This window comes from Dasypus novemcinctus, chromosome 24, assembly GCF_030445035.2.
Source record: "Dasypus novemcinctus isolate mDasNov1 chromosome 24, mDasNov1.1.hap2, whole genome shotgun sequence".
Lineage (NCBI taxonomy): Eukaryota > Metazoa > Chordata > Mammalia > Cingulata > Dasypodidae > Dasypus > Dasypus novemcinctus.
In genome coordinates this window covers 41199574-41213976 of record NC_080696.1, presented here as the reverse complement: position 1 = coordinate 41213976, position 14403 = coordinate 41199574, and the positions used below count along the sequence as shown (strand labels likewise).

Here is a 14403-nt window from a genome sequence, read left to right as displayed (position 1 = left end):
GAATGGGAATGTGTATCCTATGTATCTCCCTCCTTTGCACAATGGAAGCAGATAACTTGTTCTCTAGGTTTCACAGGTCCACTCATTGAGGGGAACTGTGCCCCAGAACAGACCACACACATATCTGATTTTGATACTTTGTACTTAGTATTGTTATTGAAATGATTTAAGGCTTTTGAGATATTGTGATGGAATGAAAGTATTTTGCATATGGAAAGAACATGCATTTTTGGTATCCAAAGGGTAAAGTGTGGTAGTTTGGAACTACATATTCCCCAGAAAACTAGTTCTTAAAGCGATTCCATTCCTGTGGGTATGAACCTATTTTAAGTAGGACCTTTTGATGAGGCTATGTCAATTAAGGTGTGACCCACCTCCTTCAGGATAGGTCTTAATCCTGCTACTGGAGTCCTTTAAAAACAGAATGAATAAAAGACAAAGAAAGAAAAAAACAAGGAAGCAAGAAGCTGAAATTAACAAAACCTGGAAGAGAAGGGAGAGGCCAGCAGATGCCCCATGTGCCTTGCCATGTCTACGCCTATTGTCAAACAGGGTTGTGGTCATAGGTCCATAGTAACCAGTTTCTTCTGCTTCTGCCTCTTCATCCACGTAACAGAAAGAACACAGTGGATAGCACTGGTCTCACCAGGTTGCCGTGAAGATTGGATGGATGCCTCTATGCCCTGTGACACCTTTGTGCCTTTGTTTATACTATTCACATTGACTGGCATGCTTTCCTGTGTCCTTTTCTGCCTATTAAAATCAAAATCACTCAAGGCCCAGCTCAAATACCACCTTTTCTGTGAAACCCTCAATAGCCCCTCAACTTGGTATTCACTGTTTCTTCCTCTATGCTACCACAGCACTCTGCTTGTATGTTGTGTTTCTTTTTTAAAGCTTGATCGATTTATTTATTTATTTACTTCTCTCCCTTTCCCCCTCACCCCGCCCCCACACCGGTTGTCTGTTCTCTGTGTCTATTTGCTGTGTCTTCTTTGTCCACTTCTGCTGTTATCAGCCGCACAGGAATCTGTGTTTCTTTTTGTTGAGTCATCTTGTTGTGTCAGCTCTCCATGTAGGCAGCACCATTCTTAGGCAGGCTGCACTTTCTTCCGTGCCGGGGGGCTCTCCTTACAGAGTGCACTCCTTGCGTGTGGGGCTCCCCTATGCGGGGACACCCCTGCGTGGCACAGCACTCCTTGTACGCATCAGCACTGCGTATGGGCCATCTCCACATGGGTCAAGGAGGCCCGGGGTTTGAACCGCAGACCTCCCATGTGGTAGACGGACGCCCTAACCACTGGGCCAAGTCCGCTGCTCTGTATGTTTTTTAAAGAATGTATTTTCTACTTTGCATTTAGAGTCAGTCTCACCAGTAACCTATAAACTTGAGTTAAAAACTGTGCCATTCAACTCTTAATTGCCTAAATACCCTGGGCATATTAAGATTCATTAAAAGTGTATGCCCAAGAGCAATAACAAACGAAGAAGAAAAAATTAAAAAATTTTTTAAAAAACCAAAAAATAAAAGAAAAAAATATAAAAGAGGAAAAAAAAGACTAAAAAAAAATGTGTGTCCAGGGAGCAGATGAGGCTCAAGCAACTGGGCACCTGCCTCCCACATGGGAGGTCCCAGGTTTAGTTTCCTGTGCCTCCTAAGGAAGATGAGCAGAAAACAAGCACACAGATGAGGGAAAGAGTATAAAAAAATTTTTCTTTCAAGTGTACATCCTTGGAAGGAGAAAAACATTAAGAACATTAAAATCCATTTAAGTATGAAAATCCCTTTAGTTAGGATTCAAGACTGACTAAAAGATGTCAGATTCCTCAATATAGCAATTCACAGTGCACTGAGGTGCCAGTGCAGTCTCATATTAACCACCATCATGAGCACCTATTATGTGTCAGGTACTGAACTAAACACTTTTTCATATATTCTCATTTAATCTTCACAACAACCCTATAAGGGAAGTATTATTTCCTTATACAGATGAGAAACCTGAGACTAAGAAAGAGGAAATGAATTATTCAATGTTGAGTGGGAATCACATCCATATATGTCTAACGCCAAAGCCCATGACATCAATTCTGCAGTAATGGCAAACATGGTCACTTTTCTTTGGGCCTTGAGAAGAACAGCACAGGAAAAAGTTAACATAGCAGGCCTGATCTTCAGAAGGGCCTACCTGCAGGGCTGGCCTTTGGCTAACAGTTTCTAGGAGCTTGGCTTCTGAAACAATCCCTAAGTGACAGTTGTTTTGCCTGCCTGGGGCCCTCAACATCTGCTTTCCTTCTGGGTGTGGAACTTTGGTAGTTCTAACAGAGAAGTGCCTACATAACCAGTCCCCACTAAAAACCCTGGACTTTCAGTCACTAAAGGGCTTCCCTGGGCAGAAACACTGTATAGATATTGATGCATTTTGCTGCTGGAGAAACATGTCTGTTGGACCCCTCACAATAGGAGGGAGAAAGCACAGAAAATCTGTGCATGGATTTCTCCAGACTCCCCCTGATGTATCTTTTTCCCTTGCTAATTCTATTCAATACCCTTTCACTGTAATAAACAACCCCAAGTACCATTGCTTATGAATCCTGTGACTTCTAGCGATTTCCCAAATACGCATGCCTCCACATAATTAACTCTGGACCTAAAATGCGGATGTCAAAGCAAACAAAACAAACAAAACAACAAAACACCTCAAAGGAGAAAGGAGATATGAATAAGTGAAACAGTGCCTTACTTCTCTGGATTGTCTGGAAACTTGATACGCAACTCTTGGTTTTTGTATGATCTCTTTTCAAATGTTAGGATCATTTTCTTCACTGAGCTTTCATCCAGTGGTTCCTCCTGATAAAGGGACAAATGCAAGAACTTCAGTCCACAGGATTTCTCATTCACTGTCATCAATTCTTTCCTGTATTCCTCGCTGGGCTCCTATGCTCTGTGCCTCACTCTGCCTGTCATCTCTCTGGGTTAAATGCATAGTCTGCATTGTCTTTCCCACCAGAATGTGAATAAAGAGTCTAGTTTATAAGCTATGTATCCCTCTGGTTGTCTCACATAATGCCCAATATCTGTAATAAAGGAAATTCAGTTGAAGGCATTAAAGACTCCTCTTGAACATACTATAGGGCACATGGGAAGCAACAATATCAGATAATATTATATAATATTAATCTTGTCCTTCTCCTTTGTTGGACAAGTAAGATAAAACTTGGAGGTTAGAAAGAATTTGTCTAAGGTCAAAGTTTGAGTCAATGATAATGCCTCCTCATCAGAGGATGGCAAACTACAATCCATGCGCCAAATCCAACCACTGCATATTTCTGTACAGCCCATGAGCTAAGAATGATTGTTAATTAGCTATAGCCACTGCTTTGCATTTCTAACATATTACTGTGTCTGGTCTTGACTAGCTGCTGAGAAGAAAATCAAACAGGTACTTGGAATCTTGATGTATAATAGTATCGAAAATTTAGTAAACTTGCCCAGAGGAATTATAAAAAAATTAACAGACCATACAGTTATCTTATTTCATATACTTGAATAATAACTGGAAAGGTAAATAAAATGAATTTTTGAAAATTGAATCGCTTTCCCCAAAAAACCTACACTAAAATTTCAGAAATGTTTTATCTTCAGTTTACTTTTCAGTTTAAATCAATGTGCTCAATGCACTGTCTCTCTAATACTCTTTCAGTTCCCAGCTTCATAACTTATAGTCACTGACCTTAATTCACAGGTAAATGCAATAAAGAAACTGCTATTAAGACAACCTGAAAGAGATTCTTTTGGAAAGCACTGAATCATCCCATAATTCTGTAAGTACTCAGAAGTGTTAACTACTATTTTATTAAATTTTGGTTTTCATACATTGGATTTAAAGTGGGAGATACCTATAAAATTATTCTGGGCATGAAACATTTTTTAGATTATATTAATGACTCTTAGAACCTGAGGTACTCTGTTGCAGCCCCACCTCCTCTGGGTCTACAGCTTAGAGAGAGGTTCCCTGCCATGATAAAAACTTTAGTAAGGGTCCTGGCTCAGTCAGGAAGAGCCAAGCTTCACAACTTACTAGCCAAGAGGCAACATTATTTCCCTGAATATACTCAAACTCTTCCCAAATCCAATTGATTCTACCTTTAAAGTCTTTCCTGAATTCATCCACTTGGGATTTAGAATGAGGAAGGGGGAAGGGAGTGGAGGGGAAGAGACAAAGGAAACTGTTATCTGCATCTTTCAAGGTCAAATGACCTAAAGAGGCAGCACATAAAACTGTTTTATAAACAATATATTTATATTAATGTAAGCTGATATTGTTATTATTAGCAATAGGCACAATATACCCCAATATACCCCTAGGCTTTAATTAAAATAATCTACATTTCTAGGAAAGGATTAAATCACTTTCACATGACTTCGCTATCCACTATTTTTCTTTCCCTTAGCTAACATATTGCCCACATTGTAGTGTTAATACAGCTTTCATGGAATTTCCAAAGTCCTAGCCTCTCCAGGCTTTGGCCTTCCCTCCTTTAATTTCTCTCCAACACTGGGGAAAAACTGAATTATCAGTCTTAGTCATCAGCCACAGCAGTATCTCCAATAGCTCAATGTCAGAAACCAGAGGGAGATTTCAGAAAGATGAATGTTGGTGATGTAGCACAAAAAGGACAATAATATTTTACAAGTTCATGTGACTTTACAGGGGCAAACATCACTTGTTTTTCATCAAATGGGACTGTGGTGGTAGTGAGAAAATAACTCCTGGACTTGTAGCCTTCCATGTGTCATTTTTACAAAGCAATCTCTTTTTCTCTGTCCCTTAACAGAAGTGCTAGTCCCACATTCCATTTCTGTCTCCCAGGCTAGAAACAACTTACCCATGACAGCTACTATCCTAATCCTCCAGTACCAGCTTTGCCCTATGCAGGAATTATACCTGCCAACTAACTGCTGCTGCAGGGCTAACACCGAGCAGAAGCTGGTGAGGAAGGATAGAGGGAGGATGTGCTACACATACTGTTTGTCTAAGCCCTGGCAGAGCTACTGTCCTTGGAGAGGAAATTTAAAAATTCAGGACTGTTTCCCACCAAAGATTTTTAAAGTATCATTTTTTAGGGGCAGGACCCCATATTAACACCAGTGCAAATCCTAACGAGGAGAAAGTTGTCATCATAACACAGTAAAGACCATTTTGGAATATGGATATTTTCTTCTTCTCAGATTTACACCCCAGTCACATTTTTTAAATCCAAACTTAGCATCATGTCTTTGAGGGAACCAAAAAACAGCTGGCTCTTAAGAATCTATTTCCATAATTCATATCGAACAAAATGCCAAAGTAAAATAACATACAAGTTAACACTGAAGGATTTAAAAAGACATAAAGATAAAGTCATTTTATTTTTACGTACTGATATTTTACCTCTACTTTCTTCAGCTTCATCCATTTATCGTTCAATAAATATTTTATTAAGGACCTACCAAAAGCTAGGCACTGTTCTGAGTGCTTGGGACAAAGCTGTGAACAAGACAAACCTAGCCCCTGTTTTCAGGAAACTTAAGAGTTTACTGGGGGTGGGAAGGATTGGCAAAAATGAGTAAAATAACAAAAATTTCAAATCAAGGTAAGTGTCATGAAGACAATATACAGACTAATGGTAGAGAATGAGAGAATGACTTCAGGGGCTACATCAAAGATAGGGAAGACCTCTTTGAAGAGGAAACAGCTAAGCTGAGACTTGAATGAAAAGAAACCAGCCATGCAAAACTTTAGGGGAAGAGCATTCCAGCCAAGGGCACAGAAGTGAAAAGGTACAGAGGCAGGAATGAATGCAAAGGCTCTAAAGCATCTTGGGGAACAGCAAACAGAAAGGCCCTAAGGCATCTCCTTCCCTAAACTGTATGTTTTTAGCCATACCTAATCCCATAGTTCTCCCTTGAATTTCTCCAACTTTGCTGCTTTACCAATGGCATTTCCTCTGCCCAAAAACCTTTCTTCCATTGTTCGATAATATTCTACTCCTCTTTCAAAGATTAGACCAAATGCCAATTCACTAGTTCGGAAATATAAACGTCTTCTATGTGCCCTTGGAATGGCATATAGGAAATCTTTCCAGACCCTCATTGGTCAATACCAACAGCCCCTTCCTCTCTGTTTCCACTTTTCAGTGGTTGGGTCTTGATTGTATCACACACTCCAGAACAATTTAAAAACCTTACCTGTAATGTTCTTTATATTTTGCAAAACACTTTCCCAACTCCACTAACCCACTTAACCTTCATATTAACACTGTGAAAGAAGTATTCTTAACCCCATTTAACAGATGAAGCTGAGTAGTTCAGAGAAGTTAAATATTTGGCCCAAAATGAGACCACAGATACTGTGTCAGGGCCAGTCATCTCAGTCCCACCCAATCTCTGCCACATTACCTCTTCCTCTTCCTCCTCACCCTCTCTGTCAATAATCTGAAGCAGCCTTTTTTTGTCATCATCTGCTTCTTCTACCACCGTCATTTCCTCTTCCCGATACCGACCACGTTCTCGAGTTCCAGTTTGTCTCCGACGCATTTTCAGCTCCTCCTCTTCATCATCCCGGGGACGTTTTGTGCCCCTGTTGGGCTGAAATTAAACCACAGGATTAATTTCTTCCACAAAATGTACTAAAGCTCTAAGTGATTATTTTTCAGACCCTTAATGACACAATAAATATACCACTAAACTCACCTATAAAGTAGCTTGGCTTTTTTTATTATTGTTTAACAGAATTATTTTAATAGACAAAGTTTTACCCCTTCATAAAAGCTCCTGTGCATACAGAAATTGGAGGGAAGAAAGCCACATTGAGGTGGGAACACTCTAGGTTAGGTTCACTCACTAGTTAGAAATCAACTTCCAACACCAACTCCTTAGCTCATGATTTTAATTTATGTCTAAGAAAGATTGCAAAGACTTTTTACAGTCACTTATAAGTAATTCAAACAGAGAATATTATATATGTAACTCCCAAGGGTCTGCTGCATTCCAAATACGTACTTTACAGAAGAGTAAAATAAGGCCCAAAAGTCATGTATTACACAAGGTCACAAAGTCAGCAACAGCTGAAAACACAACTGGTACTTCACGACTCCTAGGCCAGGGCTCTTTCCACCATAATCTGTTTAGGACCTCATTTTGACTTTTATCCTGTAATACATGGAGAAGTCTTACAGTTGCTTTCCATTAAAATTAGAACACTCTGGGAAGAGGATGTGGCTCAAGTGACTAGGTTCCTGTCTACCATATGGGAGGCCCCAGATTCAGTTTCCAGGGCCTCCTGGTGAAGGCAAGCTGGGCCCTGGCCCATGCCCACGCCTGCGGAGAGCTGAAGGCTCAGGCCCACGGAGAGCTGACATAGCAAGATGATGCAACAAAGGGAGACAAGCAGCAGAAAAACGCACAGCAAATGGACACAAAGATCAGACAACAGCACAAGTGGCAGGGGAGGCGGAATAAATAAATAAAATAAATCTAAAAAAATTAGAATACTGTGAACAATGGAGGAACAATTAAGCTTGTTGTTGGAATTAGATGAGGTAAAAGTGCCTAAACAAGGAAAAAAATAAAAATAAAGCAGGGCACTATTATAATAGGTTTCAAAGCTGAGGAGAAACAGCACTGCACCAGATGTCAAATGGCCTAATGTTTCCATTCAGCTCAGCTTACTATTGGTGCAACTTGGGCTCCTCATTTATCCTCACTAAGCCTTACTTTCTTCATCTGCAAATGCAGATTATGAGTCCTCCCTGTGAACTTTATAAGGTTGCCTTTAAAGTGAAAGAACTCTAAACTATAACAGTATTAAACAAATATTATAAAATTATTACTTTGAGGCAATCCACATGATTCTGTCTTTCCCAACATAACACAACTATGCTAGGCTTTTCACTTTCTTTTTATCTGTTATTTATACCCACTAACAGTGTGCTAGGTTCAATGTGGTATATTACTACCAAACAGAAGAAAATGCCATGTTCACTTTCAGCCTGCGAAATTGTTTAATAATAACAGACAAATTTCTATTGTATATGTTATACATCTCACCTTGTAACTTATAACCTACACTGTTACTGAACTCCACACTCCCAGAGTGGAAAGTCATTCCCCTCTATATTCATGTTTCCTGCTGGTTCCAAATACCAGGTACTTCAGTAAGTATAAGCATATGACATTGCTTGGAAAATCTGAATTAGACAATTTGACTTTTGGACCACCACCTGCTATTTTTCACTCTATTCCCAGTCTCACTGGGATAAGTTATAACATCATATGATCGCACCCTACTTCCGTTAAGTACAAAAATTACAAAATATCTACTACCATCACTACTGACTACCCTTAAAAAAAAAAGTCATAAGAAAAAATAAAGCAACATGCCAGTAACCACTGACTACAAGAAAAAGGAATTGATGTTTTTCACGTGAGACGGGGAAAGGAAAATAGCTTGATCCTAAAGGAGAGCAGGCTTCAAACTAGAAATCTGTAGCTCCCCAGCAGGTAAGGAGCTTCTGTCCCCTGAGAGCACTAATTCTTTCAGGCTCATAAAACAAGCCCTGCTGTGATTCTGATTAGCATGAGCCTGCTGCAGCAGCCAAGTCAGGGCATGAGCGCCACAGTTTTCCACAAAAAGGAGTTTGCTGGATTGTTTATCTTTAAGGACAGAGAGAAAAGGCAGTGGACTTAACACTCCATAGTTAAGAAAAGCAAAATGAAAATAACACTGGCAAATGTCTCTTTTGAACACATTTCCAACCTAGTTGTTTGAAACAAACCTTTCACAGGTCAGGCACGGAGTTTCATGTTTACCTCTAATAATTCCCACTGAAATAGCACTTTCCTTTTGCAGAACTTAAAGCGCCTCCTTTAATCTTCACCACATATCTGGGAGAAGTAGTTAACAGTTCTATTTTATAAGCAGGTAAGAGAGAGTACAAAATCCTTTAATAACCTCTTGCAAAGACAACACTGGTCCCTCTAAAAGTTGAACATGATTTTTGGACAGGTTGCCAATCTATGGTGATTCTAACTGTGACAGAAAAGACAACACACCCATAAAGTAAGTCATACAAGATCTTGGCTATTTTTAAAGCAATATTTGTTAAATCATTAAGGCATTCAAGGCTCGAAGGGTACTCAAGTAATCGGCTGGCCCCGTAGCAGCTCCAGGCTTGCAGTAGTGTAATATCTAAATGGGGACACAGGGATAGAAAAAGGGTCAGTGTGGATTCTTGAAATAAGAATAGTTTTGTGATGTTATTATTAGGGGAAAACGTGAGAGGTGGAGGGGGTAGGGTATATAAGAATCTCCCTATACTTTTGATGTAACCTTTCTGTAATTTAAAACTTCTTTAAAAATAAAGGGTATAGCTCAGTGGTTGAGTGCCTGTTTCTCATGTACGAGGTCCCGGGTTCAATCCTTGGTACCTCTTAAAATAAATAAATAGATAGATAAATAGATATTTAATTCCAAGGGGGGCAAACTCTAAAGTTCACCAACTATTTTCCAACCATGTTTCCCTTATACTGGGTATTCAGCTTTAGCTCGCCTCATGACAACTCTGTGACAGAACACAGCAGACTCATTAGGACACTCTGATAAGGCTCATTCACCAACATATCAGCCCCCACTTCTCTCTGCAAAATATGGGTAAGCCATTCAAAGGCTCAGACACATTTTATTTTAGCACTTTTCCCTCTCAGGACAAAATTTTAAGAACTTATGCTCCTCTCTTCTTAACATTCAATTGTTTCTTTTTCAAACACTAATACTACAAATAAAGAAGTTTCTACTCATTTCTAAAATTTGACCACTCTGAATAATAAAGGCTAGGATTCAATACTTTAACAAATATTTATTAAATGCTAACTATGTAAAAGGCACTGTGTTGAGTACTGGGGACTTAAGTATGAAAAAGGGCCTTCAGAGTCTAGGATAGAACTGTCCAACTGAAATGTAACACAAGCCCTAGATATAATTTTAAATTTTATAGTAACCACATTAAGAAAAGTAAAAAGAAACAGGTGAAATTAATTTTAATAACCTATTTTATTTAATTCAATATATCCAAAATACTTTTATTTCAACATGAAATTAATATAAAATTACTAATGTGATATTTTACATTCTTTTGTTTTCGTATTGTCTTTGAAATCTAGTATGTATTTTATACTTACAGTACATCTCAATAGAGCTCAAGAGCCATGTGTGGCTAGTGGCTACCACTACTGGACAGCACAGGCCTGTGAGATTTCCATCTTAGGGATTCCTGCTCCCTAATTCAACCAAAAAGGAACATTCTTTCCAGCCACATTGAATAAAATATAGACTCATAAAAAACGGAAGGCCTATGCTTACGAGCCTGTGTGTCTGAAATTTCAACTAGGCCTAGAGCTGCAGTTACCTCCTAAGAGCCTCCATGTTGCTCAAATGTGGCCACTCTCTAAGCCAAGCTCAGCATGTAAATGCATTACATTCCCCCCAGCATGGGACATGACTCCTGGGGATGAGCCTCCCTGGCACCGAGGGATTACTACCACTCACTAACTGGTGATTCAACTAGAAAAGGTCTTGAATAAAAGGGGGAAATGGTAAAGACAAATGAGTTTATACAGCTAAGACTCTTCAAAAAGAGTCAGGAGGTCATCAGAGGGGTTGTGCTCATGCACGCCTCAGCAGGATCCCAGAGACAGCCAAAGTAGATGCAACCCCAGGTACTGGTGCTTCTGAGGCCTACGGAGACAAACAGTCATGGCAGTTGGCTCTGGAGTCCAGTGCCTTGTCAGTGGGCCCCACTTTAGAATTTGTGTTTCTGAGTGTGATAGAGTGGACTCAGATGTGACCTTTCTACACGTGTCTCTTCTGTCACTTTTACTGAACCTATGGTTGGCATTGAGGTTGGTGTATACCCAGGAGACTTCAATCTCTGGAAGGGCCATGTGCCAGCTGGGCACCAAGTCTCAGCACAGTTGCAACTTCTACTCTCTGGTTCATGGGACTTACCCAGGTCAGCTAACAGATAGGTAAAGATGGTCAACTACCCACACCAGGGAACCAAGAGTGCCTCCAAGCAGGAGATTCCCACCCATCAACCATATGAGATGTAAGCCCCCTCTCAATATAGAGGTCGAGTGGACATCACCATTTCAGGGTCCACTGGATGGAGGAATAAAATATGGATTAGAGTGGACTTACTGGTATTCTACTATAGAACTATTGTGACTAGTAATGGAAGAAACTGTAGCACTGATGTGGAGAAAGTGGCCATGGTAATTGCTGAGGGCAGGGAGAGAGAAGAAGAGATGTGATGTGGGGGCATTTTCAGGACTTGGAGTTGTCCTAAATGATATTGCAGGTACAGAAGCTGGACATTATATATCCTTCCATAACCCATTGAATGTACTGGGGTAGAGTGTAAACTACAATGTGAACTAAAATCCATGTGGTGCAGCAGTGCTCCAACCTGCATTCACCAAGTGCAATGGATGTGTTGCAATGATGAAGGAGGTTGTTGATGTGGGAGGAGTGGGGGGGAAGGGTGTGGGTATGTAGGAACCTCTTATATTTTTTAATGTAACATTTTTCGTGATCTATGTATCTTCAAAAAATATGATAAAAAAAAATGCTCATAAAAAAAACAAAACCAGAAGTCCTGACTGCTTGTGAAGAGTCCACATAAAAAACTGTGAATCTAACTTAACACTCTCACCATAAATAAACATCTAGATTATATTTAACCAATATTCATCCCTGAGAGCAAGATCAGTTATATAAAACGAAGCAAGAATATGTGAGACAGGAAGAAGCTCGAAGCTGTCAAAATGATTTCACTACAGAGAAGCCAAACGGCCCTTGACCCAGAAAGACAATATAAGACTCACAGTAAGTCAGAGGTCAACAGCTCAGGCCCAAGCATTCCTTGTGTTTTAGACAACCAATCCCTAAAAGTCTGAAGCCATTTTTAGCAGTCACCTTTGGATATTAATTTTTTTTTGGTGTCTCAAAGGTATCTGGAATCCTTCAAGATGAAGGAATTTAAAGAAACTCTTCTTAATAAAGCCATTTCTCTGCTTCTGCTACCCACAAGACTAGAAAATGAGTAACTCAACTTCTGATATACCAGAACATCAAAACTTTAAGGATTTTTACAATATTTTACCTTACTCCCAACAGGTGGTGAGTGTATAAATGCTCACTAAGCATTTTCCACCATCCAACCACACAGCTGGTAGCCTTTCTACTAGACTACATAAAGGATTCCCACTTGCTCAAAGCTTACCATAGACTTCAAGATTACATACATGAAGTCTTTACTTTCCAACTATCTTATTTTGATGATTTACTTTTTAAATTATTATTTTAAAGAAGCTTTAGATTACATAAATGTTACATCAAATCCAATCATCTTGAAGCCTACTGTACATGTTTATGTACACACACATATATCTATCCATCCACTCATTCCCCTGGAAAAAGAAATCAAGACATTTCCACAAAAGCTTTGAAAGAGTTAAAATTAAACAATCTGCCTAGGATACTCCCTGCATACCCAGACAATAGACAACCTAAGATTTGGGTTTCATTTCTCTCCCCCGCCCCTCTCTCTTTTTAATTAAAAAGCAGTGAGAAGCTGTAGCTATAATGAGGGGCTGTGGGAACACACAATTATATTGGACTCAAAGTAATGTACCATAGGAAGAGGCTACATCACCAGAACGAATCCTAAATTAAAACCCCACTATGAAACCAACTCCATTTCCTCTGAGCATGCAATCTATATTATCACATTCACAGTCTGTCTCAACCTCAATTAGAGTTGAGGGTGGGGGCAGAAAAGAGACTTCTGTAATAAGCAATAATGGTATCATTATGATAAATTATGAAAATACACAGTGCAGTTATTGATGTGAAGAGTACATCTGTACAGTGTAAGGGGGTGAAGCCGGTGGGTACCTAAACATAGCTCAACATTCCAAGGTATGTGGGTAAAAAAACTGGTAATTTATAAAAGGTGCTTTCATATTAATTGAAGGGAAAATATGTCAACTTCTATTTAAGAAATGGAAAAAGTCAAAGGAAACCTTCTATAGCCAGGAATTCTTCACTAGAATTAAGGAGCTCAGAAAATTTCAGAATAGGGTCTTCCCAAGCAGGACATGAGGAGCTCTTTCCTAAATAGCAAACAATGAGAAAGACTCAGAAATTTGAGCTGGAAGAAGGAGATAATCTAGTCTCTCCCTCTCTTTATAGAATAGGGGAATCTGAGCCCCATGAGTTTAAGCAATTTGCCTGTAGTCACACAGCTGGATCACAAACTGGGTAAGAATACAAGGCTTCTGGTTCCTAATACAGTGCTTTTCCTTCTTCTTCCTTCTAACTTAAGACTGATTAGAAAGAAAATAATAAGGAATGTTGAGGAAACAACCAGGAAATAAATATTAAAAGCTACTTTTAAGATATAAGAACACACAAATAAAAAAACAAATATATATATATATATAAGAACACATACTAGTCCCTACTTTAAGCAACTAGAGGCCATCAGAAGGAAAAGTCTTCTAATCTATTATTCTGTGGCCAGTGATTCCTAATGTAACAGTGATATCTTGAATAGAGAATGAGTTTTGAAGTCAGATTTTCCTAAATTCTAATCTTGGTCCCTCTACTTACTAGCAGTTACTTGGAAAGTAACTTACCATCTTTAGGCTTGCATTTTCTCAGGCTATAAACTGGAAACAATAGCCACTGTCACACAGACATTTAGGTACCTATGTATGTATGCTTATATATGTATGCATGTGAAGACTGATGTTTCTAAAGGGCCAAGCAGTTTGGCTCATAGAAGAAGATACAAATAGCCCCCTGTGACTCTTTGATACATTTGACTGTGGCTCTCCTAACACCTCCAGTGACCAGAAACTCCCCTTCTCCCTATAAACTGTGTCCCCTCCATCTTTGGATTGCTCATGAGTTGTTGTTGTTTTTTAATTAAGCAGAAATCTTTCCAACTTATAATTTCCTTCTGGTCCCTAATCTACCCTCTTAAAGTCATATAAACAGTCTACTCTTGCTCTCTCATTTAAAAAACAAAACAAAACAAAAAACTAGATTATTTCAAGGCAGCAATCCTATTTATTTCTTCCTTTCACGTTATCTGTTTTTCCCCCCCAGAATAAACACCTTCAATATTGGGGAGAGGGGGATGCAACACAGGGGAGAAAAGGTGATATACATATAATTAAACTCCTTCCTACCATTATTTTGGGATTTCATAATTTTAAAGCTTTCTGATACCTCTTGAGATAGACATATGGAATGTCACAAACCCAAGCTTGTGGAAGGACTGATCTAACCAGTATGA

The 14403-nt window shown here is 39.2% G+C and overlaps 1 protein-coding gene across 2 annotated transcripts in view; it reads right to left on the bottom strand.

Moving 5' to 3' along the window:
* The window catches only part of CTNNBL1 (catenin beta like 1), a 227099-nt gene that overhangs the window by 186735 nt on the left and 25961 nt on the right, over positions 1-14403 (bottom strand). For both annotated transcript variants that reach the window (XM_071211701.1, XM_058287065.2), the window contains exons 2-3: positions 6440-6628; positions 2742-2848 (exon numbers count right to left, since the gene is read on the bottom strand). In XM_071211701.1, the coding sequence (XP_071067802.1) occupies positions 2742-2848; positions 6440-6628 (296 nt within the window). The remainder of the gene's footprint in view (positions 1-2741; positions 2849-6439; positions 6629-14403) is intronic.